General features: G+C 36.5%; 1 protein-coding gene across 1 annotated transcript in view; it reads right to left on the bottom strand.

Moving 5' to 3' along the window:
* Positions 1-4,255: 4,255 nt before the first annotated feature.
* Positions 4,256-21,008, bottom strand: part of LURAP1L (leucine rich adaptor protein 1 like) — a 44,550-nt gene continuing 27,797 nt past the window's right edge. The window contains exon 2 of the mRNA XM_081150642.1: positions 4,256-5,002. Within this exon, the coding sequence (XP_081006768.1) occupies positions 4,628-5,002 (375 nt within the window). The 3' untranslated portion in view covers positions 4,256-4,627. The remainder of the gene's footprint in view (positions 5,003-21,008) is intronic.

Genomic DNA, 21,008 nt, shown 5'->3' with positions numbered 1-21,008 from the left:
GATTTCAGGAATTAGGACATGGCCATCTTTGAGAAGGTGGAGCATTACTTTCTGTACCAGAGAACGATACTATATAAATGAGGTTTTTAAAAGGAGAGTTTATACCTTCCTTCTTTTTGCATTACCTGAACCTAGCACAGTTATTGCCTGCTACCTAGAAGGCACTCAGTAAATGCTTAGTAATTGTTTTAGTAAAAATAACATGTATTTGGCATTTGCTATGTGGCAGACACTCTTCTAAGAGATACAGCAGTGAACAAAACAAAGTTCTTATTCTCATGGACCTTGCATTCTGGTATGGGGACTTATAGAGTACATATGCTAAATAGTATTAGGTGGTGATATGAAGAAAAATCATCCAGGGTAAGTGTAGAATATGCCAGGTGTGCTATGTAAGAAACCCTGTCAAACAAGGTGCCATTTGATTGGAGACCAAAAAGAACTGGGGAATCAATACTTAGAAATTTGGGGAGAGCATTTCAGAAAGAAAAATGGTGATGAGGTAGGGGCATGCAGGGGTTTTGAGACTTTTAAGGAATAGTAAGAATGCAGATGAAGTTCACAATGAGGGGAAAGGGTGGAACAAGATGAGGTTAGGTAGAAAGGTGACAGGTTGCATAGTATTTTGTAGTCTGTGGTAAAGAGTTGGATTATACTCGGAGATGGAAGTACATTACGGGGTTGAAACAGGCTGGCAAAAATCTGACTTGTATTTTAAAAGATTATTCTGTTTGCTGTGTTGATTACTACCTGCAGGAAGGTAAAGGTGGAAGCAAGGAGACAAGACAGGGCTGTTGCAGTGGTGCTGGGGAGAAATGCTGACTTGGGTTAGAGTGGTAGCAGTGGTAATATGAGAATTTGTAGCTTATTCTGTGTTGTTTTTTTCCCCCTAAAGTAGAGCTCATTTGATTTGCATGATGGATGGGTTGTGGTGTGAGAGAGAGCAGTTACAAATGACTGCAAGGATTTGGGCTGAGCATTTGAGTGGAGGCACCGTTTGCTGAACTGGGGAAGACTACAGAACATGAACAAAATTTCAGTTTTGGATATGTTTACATTGAGATGCTTATCAGACAGTAAGTAGAGATACTGTAGGGTCTGATGGACATGGGAGACTTGAGTTCAAGGGAGAAGCTGGGGCTAGAGATACACTTAGGAATCTCAGCACCGAGGTGACACTGAAGGCTGTAGAGCTGGATGAAATCCCTGGGGAGCCATTTAAGAATAGGAGTGGTGCCAGCATTGAGCAGACCCACTCCTTTTTGAAGGTCAGGAATCTGAGGAGAAACTAGCAAGAGAGTATGCTAACAAGCAGGCAGTGGGGAATGAGGGGATCCAAGAGACAGTGAGGTCCAGGAGGCCAAATGAAGTCAGTCTTTTAAGAAAGGAGCGATCACCCTTGACCCAGCAGCTCATTTGGTTAGAGCGTCATCCCAATAATGCCATGGTTGCAGGTTTGATCCTTGGTCAGGGCACATACAAGAATCAACCAGTGCATGCATAAATAAGTGGACCAATAAATCGATGTCTCTCTCTCTCCCTTCCTCCCTCCCCCCTTCTCTACCTCCCTCCCTCCAATTTCCTCTCTCTTTCTAAAATCAATACATTTTTTAAAATAAGAGTGACAAAATGTGTTTGCTGCTGCTGAGATGTCAGTAAGCTGAGTACCTCAAAATAATCACCTATTTTGACATCATGGACGTGATTGTGTTTTGATGGGAGCTGGGGATACAAATGCCTGATCGAAGTTATTCATGGAACTCCAAGGACCTTTATAATCCACCAAACAGCAAAGAATTCTTACTGCATTTCTAAACATTGACAAATACTTAAAACTATGCTATGGAATTTGGGGCTGACTGGTAGTATAAATATTGGAGCTCCTTTGAAGTTTAGTCAAGACTTCTAAGTTAGTCATTTAGAGCTCATTTCTTTGCAAAACTCAATGTACTAGCTTTAGTTGTCTGAATTCCTTACCTTCAATTATCTCCCTCTCATTTTTCTAGAAAAATAGATTAATGTAACTGAGGAAAATTCCATTTTCCTGGGAGAACACAACTCAGTCCACACAGAATAGTTTGAAAGCTTTTCTGCTTTAACATTTTTACCCCATTTCCTTATGGTGCTGACAGAGATCAAACATCAGATGCTGCAGGTCAGACATTAGTTATGGGGATTCTTTAGTTGAAAATGCATTTGTTCTCTTGAGACCAGTGAATATGTTAGTAATTAATTAGTGTTGTTTAACTGCATATTCTCTTCCTCTTAGTAAAATCAACTATCAAAACATTGTTGGCTTATATATGACTCCATATATCTAAACCACAGACTCTATATTTGGTATCTTTTGGAAAAACGGGCATAACTGTAATGCTCATAAAATATTGAAACTCATAGAGCCAAGAAAAATTCTCCTTAACTACTCTGCCAAAGTTCATTAAAGGTTATTTAAAATATAATGTGTAAAATGAAAACTATTCCACACACTTCTCTCATAGTATCCTCCTGTGCTTTTTCATTTCCTTTCTACAGAAGGGAAATTTATAGGGGGTGTGGGATAGACAAATAGCAGGGGAAGCTGATTGGAAAAAGGAGGGTGTAAAAGAAATTTGCCAGATTGAATTTACAATCTGAAACTGTGATCCAAGAACACAAATCATCTTGCACGTGCCTGGCCTGATCTAGGCAAATGCTTGAGTTTGAAGGTGTTGGAATTTGCCCTTGATACTTCCTACACTCTTGCTCTCTGCCCACTTCCCTCTTACTGGGGATGTTCTTGCAATGGTGCAGACATAGGGTTACATATTTCATTACCCTCTGTTTGAAATTTATCAGTCTTAGTTCTAAGAATGTTTTCTTGGCTAGGTCATATGTGATTAAAACCAAACAAAACAGCAACCAACCAGTCTTTATTAAGTTGAATATAAAAGAAAGCAGAAAGAGTGAAATATATGAGGAACAATTGGCATATGGCCAACTCCCTGATTCACCTATAGGCACAACACTGACGCTGGACATGTGATCTCAAGAAAGGGTTTGGAAGCTCAGTATTGGAAAATGCAGGTCTCCCTTACTGGAAGGAAAATGGTGGCCACTTTTTTCTTTTCATCATGGGCTTATATTTGCTTTCTCATTCATACTTTAACTTTAGTAGTACCAAAAGGTCTACTGAGTGTTCTTGTTAGTAATAAGACATACCCAAGTTCAAATCCCAGCTCTGACACTTACTAGGTGATTTGACCCAGTTGCCTCCCTTCTGTGTGCCTCTTTGCTCAAACATAGAAGAGAGACAACCCCTACATTATTAAATTGTTGTAAGGAACGTTATGTCAAAAAGTTTGTGAAAAAGGACCAGTGTAAAATATAGACCCTATACATTTTAATTGAAAATTGAATAGTATATGTCCCGGAAACAAACAGTACTTTTGATAAGTGTGTAATAGGTACATAATAACAAAGGAAATTTTGGGGAAACCATGTATTGAATATGGGCATTTTTTAGTTATAAATAGGAAGACTTTTTGATTTGTATTGTAAAATATTTTTTCAGAAACATGTATCATTACAAAATACAGTTTGATATCTCAATAGATTCACTCACTAGGAATCATTAAGGTAAAAGAAATGTGGAGGATTAATAATATCACATCAAACTAAATGTTTACCATGTAAGTTATATTTTCATATGTAATTTCAGATAAGAAAGAGATTATTTATCCATCCCAGGATGAAATGGTATCATATAAGTGAGTAGCGATTCCACTTTGCATGTAATATATCTATCTATCCATCCATATGTCTTATCTAAGTTTTTATATATCCTATCGGAATTGCAAAATGCATATGAGCAAATGTCAACAAAATCTCAAAATACAATTAAATTTAAGACCCCTTAACCTCTAATCATCATCATACCTGATCTCAACTATCTTTGAAATTTGGGAGAAACAAATATTGTCATACAGCACAGTCTACAGTTTCAGTTAGAATCATTGATTAGGAAATGCTAATCTACAGGATGAACACAAAGTTGAACTGAACAGATTGCATATAGTTGGGGCTTCTAAATGATGGCCATAAAAGTACATGACTAACAGTATTGTTGATTTTCACACTAGGAAGTTGTGGACTAGAAATAATGCCTGACTTTGTCCCAAGCATTTTGATCAGTATACTGTATAAACAGTAATAAACCTCAGTGGCTTCTACACAATGAAACTTTGAATCACTTAAGAATACAAGCAACAAAATGAGCTATTATCAGACTTTGGTTTATTGTAAAATTTAGCAAAGTTTTTAATGTAATCCCTGACCCCTTGCTCTGAAAACAAAAGCAAAAACATAATTATTGCTTATTCTTTCCCTCCTACTTTATTTGTGCCACTATAAAAGAAGGGAGGGAAAAAAAATCATTGTAATAAATAAAAATAGAGATGTAAGAGAGAAAGATAAATGATTCCAGATTAGAAGTATTAGGAGCAACAGAAATACCATCAAGCAGTTTCAAAATATGCTTCTTTTTTAAAGGGTGTCATGTAAAAAAGAAATCACACCAAAAATATAGCAGCAGAGAAGAAAGATAAATACAAGTTAATTGCACACCAATCCCATGCAAAAAACTGGGTCATTAGCCAAAGCAGTAGTATTCAGAATCTAATTTGGGGTGCTTGTGCAGTGCCTGGGAGTCCCCTATTATGGAGCTGTCACTGAACTGGTCCAAGTCTGACGGGGTCTGATGGCCTGGGACATCATCTACCAAAGTGTCCAGATAGCTCCCTACGGAGATACCATCCAGCCCATCGCTGCCTTCATGTAGGCTATTGTAGCTGCCATGTAAGGAGGTGCTCTGACTCTCCAGTAAACTGCACAGGCTGCCACTGAGACTGCTGCCTCGGCTAGTAATGGTGGCTTTCTCTTCAATCATCCACTTGATGGACTCAATGCTCTCATTGATAACGAGCAACTGGCGCATGAGCCTGGCGTCTGTGGCTCTGAGATTAACCTATGGAGAAGAGGGAGAGAGGAAAGACATTCCAGTTAGTCTACATTCTTGAAAGACCGAAAATCCAGTTGGATTCTGTCTTCTTCAGTCCTTAATTTTAAATTCATAGAATGAATTCACTGGATCTCAGGATGGTTTTGGAAACTGCTGGCCAGTGGTGGGAGTCATAATCAAAGAACTCATTTCCTCCCAGACACATCAGGCTCCAAAAGGGGAAATAAAACTCCCACTGCATCCCTGACCCTGACCAAGATGTCTGGAAATGCCATATTGAATGTTAGGTTCTCAGCTAAAAAACATATTCTCTCTCTGGCCAGATTAATAGTATACGCAAATTCACTTGGGAATATGTGTGTGGATGCTAAGAGGTGGAGAGAGGAGGAATGTGTAAAAATCAAGGAATCATATCATCATTGTAGCAGGGTTTTTTTTGTGTGTCATAATGTGCCAGGCATCATTATAAAAGCTCAGCCTTCATTATAACAACTCTGTACCACAGCTATTATTTTTTTTATAATAATAGATTTGACAGTACAGAAAAGGTTTCTTTATGACTATATCCACATATATAGTACTGAATAATGCTTTTATTTTTAAGAGGACCCAAATTGCTATAATATTCCCTGAATCCAAAAGGGTACTGATATAGTAGGCTGACCTACTTTATAAGATGAAGCATACAGATATTTTCTGTAGGTCCGATTATTTGCTTCAGATATGTCAGGGATAGCCCCAATCAAAATTGGGATATTAGACTCCGAGAAGGTTCTAAAACTCCCCCTAAGTGCCTTCTAGGTGTGTATTTCTTCTGATAGTTCTAAGTTACCTTGAAGATATCTGTCCTCAAAGCCACAAAGCAGAATTTCTTTGTGGGTCTTACACTTCAATGGAACACTAACATCAAGTGTGTGGTGGTTCTGGGGAAGGTGGGGAAAGGGAGGCTGCAAGAACTCTGATAATTTCCTTTGTTCTTGGAGAAATATGGCTCCTATAAAGAAAGACTCCAGTGCCTGGACTGGGAGGCAGGGACACATGTGGCCACTAGAGGCCCTAGTCACATTCCTTACAGTTTGAAATGGATTCCTGTTCTTTGAGTTGGAGCCTAACCCAAGAGGCTGGGCTTTGCTAATTCTCTTTAAGATCCATGGCTAATTCAAATTTGTGGGTTTCAAGAATTGTCAAAGGCACTCAGTCACAAGTGACTCAAGCCATAAGGGAGAAAGGATCCTATTGTCTTGAAATATATGCATTCATTTTTGTCAAAATATTTCCTGGTTAGGAGTTAATCCATAACTGAAGGCAAACTTTGGATTTAGTGAATGTGAACAAACATTAGGAGAGATGGGATATCTACCAGGGACTTCAAAGATGTAAGGTTCCAGGATAAAATGTATACGTATAAATATAAAAAGCACAAAGTACAATTTTAAAACCCTTAAGTTTGCTAGGATATTCAATAAAGTGACTTGGTGATTTCCTGATCTTCTCTGAGAAATCACTGAAAACAAATTCTTTGGAAGGTATACAGGGAAAATCATTTCTTGGTAAGGTGCTCACGAAAAGAAGGATGTAAACCTAGTAGGTCTTGAGATGCTCTTCTGTTTGTGGTATCATCTCAGTGACCTTGCAGTAACCTGTTGGGGAAGGAGGCTTTCTGGTAGTTTTTATGTTGCGACTCACCCATATACCCCATGAGCCATCAAGATACTGTAAGACAACAAATATTTACAAATCGGCAACAATTTGCCTAAGTCCACTGAGGAGCCTAGAAAATCAGTATGAGCCAAAGTCTTACAGACTTCTTCAGTTAGGCATCTGTAGCTCACGAAACTCACTGTGTCCACTGCAGGCGTGGTGCAATGTAAATGTGACCATTTCCCGAGAGCTCCCCAGATGAACCACAGCTGCGTTTGTTCACATTCCCACCCTGTCCCATGACGTGTTCCGGCCCATGCTCAGCTCTGGGTGTGTTCCTGTTGTCCCCCTCACTTGAAATACTTTACTTCCTCCCTCTCTAATTCCTCTCCATTCTTAAAGTCCTACTTCGCCTGTCAAGCACTACATGCTGATTCCAGCCTCCTCTGCAGTCCGTTTAGTTTGTATCTCACAGTATAGCTTAACTTGGTGCTGTCTTCCATTGCTACCTATTATTGTGCCTTTTAGCTGTTTCTTCAACTAAATTTAAAGTTCCATTTAAGAGAGAAGCCATGTCTTTCATTTCTTTCATCTCTTCACTGTGTGCTAAGCATTGGTTATTTTTTTTTTTTTTAAGAAACAGTCATAAATTTAGGATCTGTAGAAGTTCAGCTCTCAAGATAATAATAATAATACACATTCCCAGCAACTTTGTCACTCAGGGGTTAAAACATGCTTAGGATCATTTTTCAGCAATATTTGTCTGAGCCACACAGTGGCTGCACCAAATACAATTTTTAAAAATTTCATTGCACAATATGAATAAAAGGGGAGTAGGCTGTGAAGTAACAAAAGCTTCCTTTGACCATGACATGATTTATTTAAATAAAGAAATTCTTTTCTTCTGAAAGCAAACATTCACAGGCCATTGAACCACTGTTGGGGGAAAAAAATGACGAAAGCAGGTCAGTTAGAACGTGTTGATCTGGCTGATAATGATTACAGATGTACTGTGTCTAACTCCCTGTCCTCGGGGTGAGAGTGTAAACAGCTTGCCACTGTGGGAGCACCGGGCTGGCCGGTTCACACGGCTGCCCATCCGACTCCTGGAGCTGCAGGCTGCTTGTTTCACACTCACTGCTTTCTCCTAGAGCTAAGGTGTGGTTATGCCAATGCTGATGAACCTTGAAAGTATGAGCAATCCACCACAGAACTAAATCACAGTGTCATTCCTGTCTCCAGTCGCTGCCCCACCTTTCCTATTATTCATGTCAGTCCTTAGGAAGTCTGGCCATTGATTAACAAGAGAGAGCTCGGAGAGTGAGTAGACTGGCCCTGTTGGCAGGAAACTGCAATTCTTTCACTTCAGATCTTACAAGGCCCCGCGACTCTGCTCTGAGCATGGCAAGAGTTGGGAGGCCCTCCTTATGGTGTGAGTCTGTGTCCCCTCTTTGGAGTGGGGCACATGATACCCAATCCCCACACCATAGTTCTGGCTCTTTGTTCCCTTCACAACATTTATCACTAGTTGAAATCATTCTGCTTCTTGCCTGTTTACTTATTTTCTGTTTCCCCCGTTAGCATGAAAGTACCACAGAGTGCACAGGACTCGATGTGTCCTCTTCACAGCTCTGTGCCCAAGACCTACAGGAGTGCTTGTTGCATAGTAGGTGCTCGATTAGTATTCATTCAAGGGCTGAATGATTGCTTCATATTGGACTAGCTGCCTTGGGCTTTGCTGTGGGCCAGTTATATGTAACTTAAGAGGAAAGAGAGAGGCAGCTTCTAGGAGGAGCATTTCAGTATTGAAGCATTCCCAGTATGCGGTCCCACCCCTGTTCATTCACAGGCTTCAACACTGAGAAACTGATGCAAGATTATTCCTGTCTTTATGTACAGATTACAAACTAGTATCTCTGAAAGGAAGTGGACTTCAAGGTGTGAATCACACTCCAAACATTACTGTGTTTGTTTGGAGGTAATAACTGGTACTAGCATAGTACAGTGTTCTGCAAACACTTGGTGAAGTGTGTTAAACAAAGGGAACAAACAAACAAAAAAAACATTTACCAAAAAAAAAAAAAAAAAAAAAGGTTTGCACTAATTGATCCAAAGAGAAGTGGGTGTCCTTTCCTCTTTCCCCGTTCACTCTCTCCCACTTTAGCCCTTATAGGTCTTGTACTCTAGACTGAATGAATGCTGAAATTTCATGTCATTTTTAAACAGGTGGTGAAATGGTTCCATGGTAGAACTTGAAATAAGGGCTCTTGAAAGAGCAAATATTCTTAATAATAAACTTTCCCAGATCTATGTTTTCTTTCAGACTGTCATTTTAATACTGAAAGAATACAGGGTTATGAATTGGCTCAGTGGAATCCAAGAAAGAGACAATGCGGTCAAATTTTCAATTATTAAGGGAGTTGACAAGTCATCTTCTTTTGTGGTGGTATATGAGGAACATAGTACAGGGTTCTGACCTGCCACTGCTCCTGTCTACCTATGTGACCTTTGGGCAATGTGGCCTGGCACATAGGACCTGAAAACAAAATCAAGGGTTTTATTTGAGCTACAGGGAACCACTGGACTCAGTGGACATAGTAAAACAGTCTGTTAATTTGTACCCAATAATGAAGATTTAATTCGGCTGAGAAACCCAGCTACCACATTTTTCTGCTTTTGGTATTAAGATGTTATTTGATAAGATTCTGTAGATCAGATCATCTCAGTTTTTCCCTCCATTCTGACGTTGGCTCTGATTCTTTGTCATTCCCATGGCCATTTGATTACTAAATTTTTTCTGCTATGAGAAATTCTGCAAGTTATAGAGGAGAGAAGTTTTATCAATTTTGCTGCTCAGTATCTCCAGCAAAATATTTAGCTGATAAAAACTCATGGTTAAAGCCAGAAGTTTGAGCTCTATGTGAATTTTAATCACCTGTGGTAATAGTAATTTTAGCTCTTACCATTTGGGTTTTAATAAAAATCGTATTGTGTTCTGCTCCAAGATAAACATACATATTCTCTTCAATATGCCTAAACTGCAGAATTGTACCTTCCAAATAAGGACATTACTCACTCTATCTTGTCATACTGCAGGCTTGAATAGCACCATGTTCTCATCTCTCTCAAAGCTTTCCTTCAACTGTTTTTATCCTTTTATTTATGAGAATGGACTAATCAGAGAAAAGCAAGCCATCTCTTAGTTACACATTCCTACTGTAAAATCCACAATATCCATGACCTAAATCCCAAATGTCCAGCAAGCTGTAATATGAATTAGAAGGGAGAAAGACTAATTTGCAAGCAAGTCCATAACAATGTACAAGCGGAAAGGAAAACATATTAGATTTGTCTTTTAATATGATTCTCTAATCCTAGTTTCAAATCAGAGGAAAGCAATCAACATTTTTTTCAGATTTGTAATTGGTGGAAGCTCTCTTTTCTAGCCATATTTATTTCTAAATATACAAAAAATAATCAAAAGCATCTGTCTGACATATTAAATTAAAGAGCTGTTTTAAATATGCTTGGAATATTGTTTTTCCAGCAGTTTATCCCAGTTTATCTGCATGTTCACTTTGCATAACCTCCTTGTATCCAAACTCGCTCTCTCTCTAAATTCACCACATTCTCAACTTGATGATCACAGGAAATTTTCTGCCTACCCATCCTTAAAATTTCTGGCAGTTTTATTAATAGCTGTATTTATAAAGCACTCTTCTCTTTTCTCAGAGGATCTATAAGGATATTATTGTCCTGTGCAGACTCAGAAGACATTGTACATTTCCACCCGCTGCCTTTGGATTGGAATGCTTTAGGATAGAAGCCACCTACAAGTCAGTGCTACCCCACCACTGTTTTCCTCTGCTTTCTCAGCCAGTTCAAAATTTACAACAAAATTTGTTTCTAATTGGGCAACAGAGGATTCCATTTTTATATCAGTCTGCTTTGTCTTCCTCAATTTGTGTTGTTTATTTGGAGAATTGAACAATAACTAAAACAGTTCACTCTTTTCCCAAGACCTTATAGAACAGTAATTTCCCCAAAGACTAAATTACATACATAAAAACACTACCATCAGCACAGCTGAGTAATTGATGTTGTTTTGATAAATTAGAAAGCTGCATCTGGTTTATTTGAAAGGGGCACATGTGATTCCCCTGAATCTTAAACATAAATTCCTGCCACCAGGCCTACTCATGAGATCAGTACTGTTTCTGCTGGTTAGACAGAGAGCTTTTCAGTTTTGTTGCATCAGGTTTTAGGTACAGCTGATACTTAGATGTGTGTGAAGTCAATTCCTTTTCCATATCCTAATATAGTGAAACTGTTTTCCCAAGTGCTTTCAATATGTATGTGCAACGTGGAATCACCTGGGCTGAAATTCTTTGGAGTGATGCAACATGAACACAGGCTCCCCACATTTGTACCAGAGAAGCTCATACACAGAGATCAGACAAGTGTTTCCACTAATTTATAATAAAAGTATGTGTTATTTCTGCATGTGTATATTTCTGATTTAAAATTAAGATAGTATTTTTACATGGAAGACTAGGACATATAATGCACTCCTCTTAATATGTAGTAGCTGTGCTTACACTGGGAGGAAGACGAGGGTGCAGGGTCTGTGCTGGTAAATGCTTAACAACTGTCTCCCTGGGAAACTACACACACACAATAGAGACCGAACTGACATAAAAGATGTATAGCACACACTTTACAAATAACACTGAAATATACAGTGCCTTTTATTGTGAATTTCATGTAACACACTGATCCTCAGAGAATGCTTTTGTTCATTTTTGCTAAACTGAACCTATGGTTGCAGTTCAGTCACAAGTCAACAAATAGAATTGATCCTAATCCATTATTTTCTCAGTTTTCTGTCATTCAATATGATATGTGATCTACTGTTAAACTATTCACCACAAATTATATGTGTTGAACTGAAACCTGTTTCAGCTGCAGCACTACTTATGTGCCTTAGCACTAGTTATGTCCGAATTTGACTAGTCAGTGGTATGGGCAACTTTGCTAAATCAGATAATAGCTTTTGAATATGTGAAGAATATTTCCCTTTTTCTGTGTGTTGTTGATAGTATCATAGCTAAAGACACGACCCCATTTTAAGTGTATTTTGCAGTATTAACATTTCCCCCATCACTGTTTTATGACAATAAAATAAAAGTCAAGTAATGATTTATAGTGTTTTCTAATTTCTGTGCTGTAAATACTCCCATTATGGTCAATTTCAAGCTACCAATGTGATGTCACTAAACATAGGGTTGGTAAGAGGTTCTCTTACCACAGCATTAGACAGTATTTTCACCCTATAGAAACAATAAATGTTTGAAATAACCTCAAGAAAATAATAATAAAATACAGTAAAATAATTACCAAGTGATGAGTTTTGAGTATTTATTACCTTAGTTTTCTTTCATATAACTTATTTATTTGTAGGTTTATATAAATATATACTTAAAGTTGTAAAAGTGACTGTGATTTAAAACTAGTTCATAAAACTGAGAAGTTAACAATCGGCTCACACTGCCAGGAGGAGTTAACTCTAGTGTATCACTGAAGGTGCAGAGTAAAGGCTTTACCTAATCCAGTGCACTTTTTGATAAGTAGATTAGAGACTTTCATTTCCCCCTTAGGGCATTTATTTGCCTACAAAGGATTAAAAGCTCAATGTAATTGTATCTTTTCCACTGACTAGAATGTGAGGGAAATGTAAAATATTTTTATCAAGTTATTAGTGCTTTTTATGGAAAGATTTCACATATTGAATATAGATTATTCTTTAAGCATTATTGAGATATGAAATGTACTTGGAAAAGGAATAATCTAGATCTGAAACTCATGTAAGCATTTGTGCTTTGATATTATAATTTTTGATGGACATATTTCTAAAATATGCCACTCCTCTAGATAAACAGAACCAAGCAGAATCAGGTATAAACAGAGCATTCCTAATGCAGTTATTCAGCAATGCACTTAAGTGTTGTTGAGGAAATAGGATCCTAGTCCTTTTTTTAAGTGGTTCTGGCCATCCCTCCACACCAAATGCGTAATCTTGTCTTTCTGTAATTTTTTTTCCTTTCATTAATTTCTTTCTTTTCAGATTAGATCTGTTTGTCAGTCCTTATGTCCCATTTTTCTTCCTCACTGTCTTAATTCTATTTCTGATCGGCTGTCTGCAGCCCAGTAGTACATCAGTAGCCATAGTTTTTTCCTTTGTTGAGTAAGGGAGAACTGAGTTGCAAGGAAAACTGATCTTTGCACTTCTTAGAAATATTAACTGAGTAAAATTAGGTGAGGAAGCATTCTCTGCAACAGGATCAAGTGCATGGGCCTTGCTCCCTAGAACAGTGCTTCTCAACCTCTAATACACATACAGATCACTGTGGAATTTTGTTCAAATTCAGATTCTCCTCACTGGTTCTGTCACCCTGCATTTCTAACAAGTTCCTAGCTGATGCCAATAGAGGTAGGCAACCTCTAAAGTATCTCCCAAGAACCCCCTTTCTCCTGGTATCTACACCTCTGTGCAGATCCCTGCCCTTGTTGTGAACTGACCTGTTGACTTTTTTCTAAGGAACAGTATGGTGAGATGATGGGATGTCACTCTTGAGAAAAGGTAACAAAAAGAAGGTGGTTTCTGTCTGGGGCACATTACTTGCTCTGATGAGAGCCATCTGCCAGGCTGTGAACTGTTCTATTGTGAGATTTACATGATAAGGAACTAAGATCTCTGGACTACAGCTAGTGAGAACTAGGCCTGCCAACTGCTACAGGCTGCACTGAGTGAGCTTGGAAGCAGATCCTCCCTGAATCCAGCCTTGAGGCGACTGCAGACTTTTGCTAAAACGGTCTGAGTCAGAGGCACTCAGTTAATCTGTGCCCAAACTCTGACTCACAGAAGCTGTGAGATAACATGTTAGTTGTTTACCTTGCCAAGTTTTATTAGAGTGTTTGTTATGCAGCATGAATAAGGAATACACCAATGCTTTTGGTAAATGGCCCACACTTTGGGTAGCAAGGGCCTACAGATGTTTTTGCTTGTGGATAATTTTGGGTAATGGATGATGGACCACTTTGTTGATAGAATGCTTACTTTACTGATACATTGTTTTATAGTTTGAAAAAAGTAAAGCATAGAATAAATAGGTAAGTATTTATTGATGAAGACCAAAAAATGTTCATGGGAAGTCAAGGCCTTCATTGAGGGGGTCATCTTCATTTCCCAAGGGATAACCTTTCATTTTCCTAAGAAAAGGTGGTTTAATATCCTGAAGGAGAAATGACAGACTCAGATATGGCACAGATTTTGTAATTATTAGACTGGAAATTTAAGACAACTATGGTTAATATGCTGAGGGATCTAATGAAAAAAAATGGACAATATGCAAGAACAGAATATAAAGAAAGCAAAGATGAAAATTCAAAGAGTAAAATGGAAATGCTATAAATCAAAAACACTGTAATGTAAATGAATATATCAGTAGACTGGACACAACCAAAGAGAGAATCAGTGAGCTTAAAGATATGTAAATACTGTGAATGCCTCTTTAATGATATGCTTAAGAGGGCCTTAGAGGCCCAGCAAAGCATTATTTTAATTATCTATGAGATTACCTGCCTTTTACCATTAATTTGGCCCATACGTATGAAGTTTTAAGTTGGCTTATAGATGTATGTCTGGAAGAGATGCAAAATGACTTCTGTCTAGCTAAAATATAATCTCAAAAGTTAGGGTTTTACTGTCCTGATGGACACTAAACACTTTGTGTCTCTAACTTAGGAAAATGATTTCATTTGTCTTTTTTGAGAAAATATATCCACCTTTCCTCTAATTCTCTTTTGAACTGTAACGTTACCGGAAAGTAATCTCACAGGGTGATCTGATCATAAATTCCTAACTGGGCAGGTCCCGATGGGTAAGTCATGCCCCAGGCATATAACTTCTTTAGTAAAAGGTTTATCTTCCGCCTTAAGCAAGCCCTGTACATTTTTAGCGAGCATGTACCTTAACCACACTTTTGAAATAAGCATAGCACCCTCAAGAGAGCACATAATCTTGTTAACTATCCTGTAATCTAATCCCCACCTTGCTTGGAGAAAATTATCTTCCTTATGTTCCCTCCTTAATTTCAAAACTGTCATTCCCCGGAGCATTTGAGATCTTGCTTAACAGCAGTTGTTGTCAGTCATTTTTCACTGAGATAAACTCTTAATAAAAATTCTTTACAGGTTTGGACATTTCTCACGTCCACGCTGTCTTGCTGGTTATCTCATTAAATGGGCTAAATGAATCTGGGACATGAGCTCCCTCTATGTTTGTATGAGGGTCATGTTTTCATTTTTTTGAAAAGTATACTTTGCTCACCTGCTAGATCTAGTTAAAACAGAGTTGCCCAAAAAGAGGCTTTTGGGGTGAATCACCAATAGTAGTAGAACTTTACCTTTTCTGACTCCCATTTTCCTTCTGATTCGTTTTTTTGTTCTGGTTTGTTTAGTTGCTATTGTTTCAGATTCTTGGCCAACAACAAATATGTTGTTGGTTTATATTGTTTGTCTATGGGAATGCTCAAGTCCATGTAGAAAATACTCTGTTTCCACAGTTTAGGAGAATAACTCTTTGAGAATGTATGTTCTGTTTTCTAGTGCCCTGTCCCTGAGGAGGTAGAATTAAAGTTTCAAGCCCTGTTGATGGTTGAGCATTTAATTGAGAAAAAACTTTTACTGCTCATGATAAGAAAATGAAATATTTTTCTACTTCTAGAGTACATTAATAAATTAAATTATAAAGTCTCTTTAAGAAAAAGGAGAGTTTTCTAATTATAGAGGCTATAAATGCTTGCAAAAATGTAATATTCCTAGAATTTCAAGAAAATAAAACTGAGCTCTAATATACTGAATTACTGACCTTTTTAAGGAAAAACAACAACAAAAAAACTTCCTTATGGACAATGCTAGCTCAGAAGCATTTTTGTAGAAGAATCAAAATGAGTCTTTAGAGATGAATTGGTTTAGTAATTTTAGGTTATAAATAGCTAAATGTCTTTCTTGATTTCTTCAATATGGGGAATAAACATAATTTTATTTTATTTTTTAAGATTTGGATTTATTATCTAATAAAGAGACTAATGAATATTAACTTCTTAAATTTATTATACTGGTTTACTGATAAGCTAATGGGTCTTCCATATATTATATAAAATTAAGAAAATGGGCAATTATGTATTCTACTCTATACTAAATTATAATTCTTAGTCTTTAATTCTACTGTAATTGTTTTCTGTACTGTATCAGGATAAACATAATTTGCAAGATATTTATTTATTTAGAACTTAGACTAATATCAAGTTAATAAAAACTTATGATATCTGTATAAATTCTAAGTAGGCTAGAATATTGAAACACTGGTCACCAATTGTTATCGATACCTTTGCTTTTTATTTTATAGTAAAAAAGTGACTCTATCTTTGGATCACTTTAATGACCATATTAATTTTGCCATCTATAGAGGTGTGAAAAATACGGTTTTGGCTGTGGAGGTCTTATAATGTAGTATGTAAGCTTTGTTGGACAGCTAAAATACTTGTATATTACAGACTGTGATTACTCTACAGTTTACATCTGAAAGATTACTAAGTTTGATTAAAAATTATGGCTTATCTGTGTAGTTGAGACTACACTGGGAATAATCATGGCAAAGATATAACTTAAATACGGTTTTATATATCAGAGAGGAGAGTGTTTTTGTTCTTAATTAAATAAGAACAAAATTTGTTCAGAATGTGAAAGAAGATAGTGAAGAACAGAACTTGACTTGATATAGAAAACTGAATAGACAAAAAAGCCCTTTATTTGCCTTGAATTATATCTACAAAGAATAATGCTGAAAATAATAAAACGAATAAAAGTGTTGATAAATTTGCTCAGTTTAGATGGATTTATTGGGATATAAGTTTTCAAAGGAGCTTGTCAGTAAAAATATTAATGCAAAGCTAGAACTATTTTTTTTTCTTTGCCCTTTGTTGGAATGAAAAATTGGTTTAGAAGAATTTAGTTTGCTCTTAAGGAGAGATAGCAAAAGGTCAGTATTTTGTGTTATCTGCTCAGATAGCAGAGATTCCTTATCTAACCTGAAAGTTTGGTGCTTTGTGCTGAATCTGGCTTGTCCTGGCTTAAAAAAAAAGAAAAAAAAGAAAAAGAAGACAGAAAAAAAGGGAGGGCGATTAGTTAAAATTATGTTGCAATCTTACTCCAAACTATAGCAATGCATTGTTTCTAGACACATATGAGAGTGTTGTAATCAAATAGTTAAATCTACTGTAGTAATACATACATCCTTTTCATTTTGCCTTCCCAAGATAAAACCCTAAATTCAAAGTTGAAAAAATTTAAGATGTCTTTTACCCCCACACTATACTCAGAGGCTCCTGGGCAAGTGCCTTAGATGAAGACTGCTAGACAGCAGCCATGGCAGTCTTGGTAATGATTGGGCCTAAGTTTTTACAAAAACAGGCAAGCTGGATTTAGGCACTCTGTTGGTGTGGCGTCCCAGTCTTTCAGGATTCAAATTTAAAAAGCGCACTTCCTGGTGAATGTAATTCAGTTTTATCTTTCCAGTGGACTCTTTGTCATCTTTTCTCTTTCATCCTTTATCCACCTTTTCCATCCTGATGGTTCACCTCATTAAAGAATTAAATCTTTAGCATACACTTGGCTATTTGTATGAATCATGTTTTGGACTTTTTAAATTTAGTTTGATAGAATCAAATAACAGAGCCACAGACAGAAATCTGTTAGACTTGGCACAAATGCATTTGGGCCCAGAACGGTATAGATAATGCAGATGATGTAAAGAACTTAGAAATGTGGTAACAAAAGTGTCTGTTAAGTATCTGTCCCTAAGTCTGACTTCTTTTTACCTTTAATCACTTCTTCTATTTATTAGGGGGGGAAAGTTCTCATTGCATAAGAGAACATTTAATACCTTAAATATTTCAAATAAGAATAAATTGTCTTTTCAGTGTGAACCAAGGTGAGCTATGTGGAAGGAATGGATTTGTTATTTCCAATGGATTTATCTCTCTGATTATCTGTGATTCAGCACATACCAAGTATTGTGATGATTCATTGTTCAAAATCTTACTGAGCTGTTCACATTTTATTTTTTACAAATAGCTTAATGATATTTTCTGGCACTTGCAGATTATCAAGGTCTGAATTTATGTGCTACTATCTTTAGTCTTTTAGAACTTAAAGTGTTTAAACTATCCCTTTGCATGATACAATTTGAAAAATTATTGTTTGATTTATTTTAAATAAAATTATAGTCATTAAAATAACATTGCCTAAACTATTACATTCATTTTTTCCAATTTGGTATTCTCCTAGAATTTTACTCTAATTAACGTAATTGATTTTACCTGGATATGTGAGGGTTTGCTCTCCTTTGAATGTGATGTAATTTTTCATGTTTATACCTATATTGACCCATTTACAGCAGAAATAATATGCAAAGAAATTTAAAACAGAGGTGATGGCTGATTTGTTATTTATTTATACCAGTGATGCCTGTGACCCAATTACCAATCGATGATGCAGTTTAGAGAGACTAGCAAGGAAAATAAAATTTTGGGTCTATCTAGTCTTGGTTCCATTACTAACAACCTGTGACTTGTAACAAGTTACTCAACTTAGTCTTCCCATGCCTCTGTTTCTGTTTGTTAGATGAGAATATTGGAGATCATCCTTAAAATTTCTTCCAGCCCTAAAATATCTTGATTCCTGGGTATAGCACATTAACAGTGTATGATCAGTGTACAATCTGAAAAAAAAAAAAAGGTTTATCTATGTATCTAATAGTCTAGTTGAAATGATCTTAGAGTTTGATTCTGAGAGATGACTACATTGGTGGAAAGAGTTTACATATGAACAAAGGAATTTTCAAGGTAGAGAATTTTTGAAGCTATGTGAGAAACAGGCACATAGGTAACAACTGACTATAAAGACAAATGACAAAGAAGTGGTAAGCATGAACTCTGCTAGTGCAGTGGGTCTATCCTGTCCATTAACCCTAGTTTCTAACTAGGATTATTAGTACATGGCAAATCAGTAAACATATGTTGAGTGAAGAAATGGATAAGAGAGGGAAAAAACAGGAACCTATGTATGTGGTATTGCAGCAGAGAAGAAGTGTGGGTCAGTTTTCTTTGGGAAAAGATCATATGTCAGTTAAATAATAAAAAAAATGGATTTGGATCGAGAGAGGTGGGTATGGGTGGCCTGTGCTCAGAAAGATGTAATAATTTGAGCCTGCAATGAGGAAAATAAGCAAAGGCCTAGAGAGGTAAAAGTTCATTTCATGCTCAGAAAGGGGCAACCCAGCCAGAGGGGCTGAGGATCTGGAAGGTGGTGGGAAGGTAATTTGGAGGCATATCGTGTCTGAAGTGTTGAGAAAGATTACTCAGAAGTGATGTGACAATGCATTCCATGGAGCAGACGACACTGTCTTAAACAGAAGCCCTTGATCAGAGTACTACCTCACTGCTGTGATCTGGGTTACTGACTTTAAGCAGACCTCAAAAGAGCATAAGGAGGTTCCATTAGTATCTCAGACCTGTTTTTTAGTTTGGGCGAAATTTTACTACTTGCAACAACAAATGATATTAAAAAAAATAATTTGTAGAGGGAAGTTAGATAAGGACTACAGCTTAGATTGACATTAGGCCATCCTTATCATGTCTATTGCTTTCTGGAACAGATGCTAACTCTTCTTCCAGGAATAATTTTGCCAAACTGTGACTAAGTTACTATTTCATTCTCCAGAATCCAAAGTGAAAGAGTCACTCTGAGGGTGAATCTGCTGAGAATTCATAGAGTCCATTTGTATATGTGAAGCAAGACTGTTTTCCATTTTTCAATCAGAAGCAAAGATGGGGTGAAGTGCTTTTCAAGTATCTGACAAGAAAGGCAGAGGTCTTGACTCCAAATTCTTATTCTGCTCTCCCATTTCCTGTCCGTAAACCCAGTCTTATTGTCCTTAAAATTCTCATGACAAATATGTTTTTCCTCTTGGGTTCTGACTTGTTCTCCCAATTTGGAGACATACTTAAGTTTCTCTGAAGTCTGTGCATTTTTCCTGTTTTTTTTGTTTTTTTTTTGTGTGTTTTTTTTTAATGGACATAAAAGAAGTTTGTTACTTGCCTTTCAAATGTAACATTAGTTGTTCCTAAACTAATTGCTAAACATGCTTTGTCTTAATTGAGTTCATTTAAAAATGTTCTTAAAGCAAGATTTCCTCTTTAAGTTCTATTCTAATAGCAGTTTAATGAAGATAGTGTAGTAAAAATTTCTTAAAATGATGAATGATTGGAGAATCCCTTGTTCCCCTTTAGGGAGGGAAAAAAAGGTCTGGTGCTCCATGATAAGGGACAATATAGATATCCCTAAGAAATTCTTCCAGGTACTCCTAATTTACTTCACTATGAGCAAGTTTCTGAACAGCTTTCACCATCTTTAATATACTTAACCACCATTAAAATAATATCCTGATGCTACTTCAGAGAGATGCACCTAGATCCAATTAGCCATAGCTTATGATGATGATTTATAGTTTTAACAATTATAGTTACAGATGGTCTTGAATGAAAGGTGCTATGTGGAACTGCAGTATGATTATTATAATAATTAGGAGATCACATTCTCAGTTTACATTAGGAAAATATTTTTACACCAAGGATAAGAATCATGTAATTATCATTATGCAAAAGCCCTAAATATTTTCAGTTGCTTTTATACCTTAGATATCACAATTAACTTTATGCCTAGTCAAAATTAAAATTTCATTTTCTGTTTGAGCTTGTCAAGAAAGACTACCATCCAAACACTATTTCTTTTCCATTGTGAAAATTACAAAGATATCAGTCAGATGGTCTTAACAGATTCTTTCTTACACATTGATTATGCCACTCTAGTTTAACATTATATTTTATATCATAATATAATTTAATATAATCATATAGAGAGAGTTTACCTAAGTGCTTTCCCTAAAACCAACTAAGGAACAATATATATATTTTTGTTTTGTTTTTTCCTTTTTGACTCAGTATGTTTGGGCATTTCTTTGTTATGTTCTTTATTTTGAGCTTCAAAATAAAAATAGTGTAGGAAAATGGTATCCCAGACAGATTGGTACCCAAGGAAAAAATATGGGTTTGGATATTTAAAGACCAGGAGTAAAATGCAGTTCTTCCCCTAATTATCTTCTTGGATTTTAATGTTATTTAATATTTTCTCTACATCAATTTTCTAATCTGCAAAATGGATTATTCAATTAGTATGTTTGGGAGAACTG

The sequence above is a fragment of the Miniopterus schreibersii genome (assembly GCF_964146895.1).
Source record: "Miniopterus schreibersii genome assembly, chromosome: 11".
NCBI lineage: Eukaryota > Metazoa > Chordata > Mammalia > Chiroptera > Miniopteridae > Miniopterus > Miniopterus schreibersii.
The sequence above is the reverse complement of the archived record's forward strand: the minus strand, read 5'-3'. Positions and strand labels throughout refer to the sequence as shown.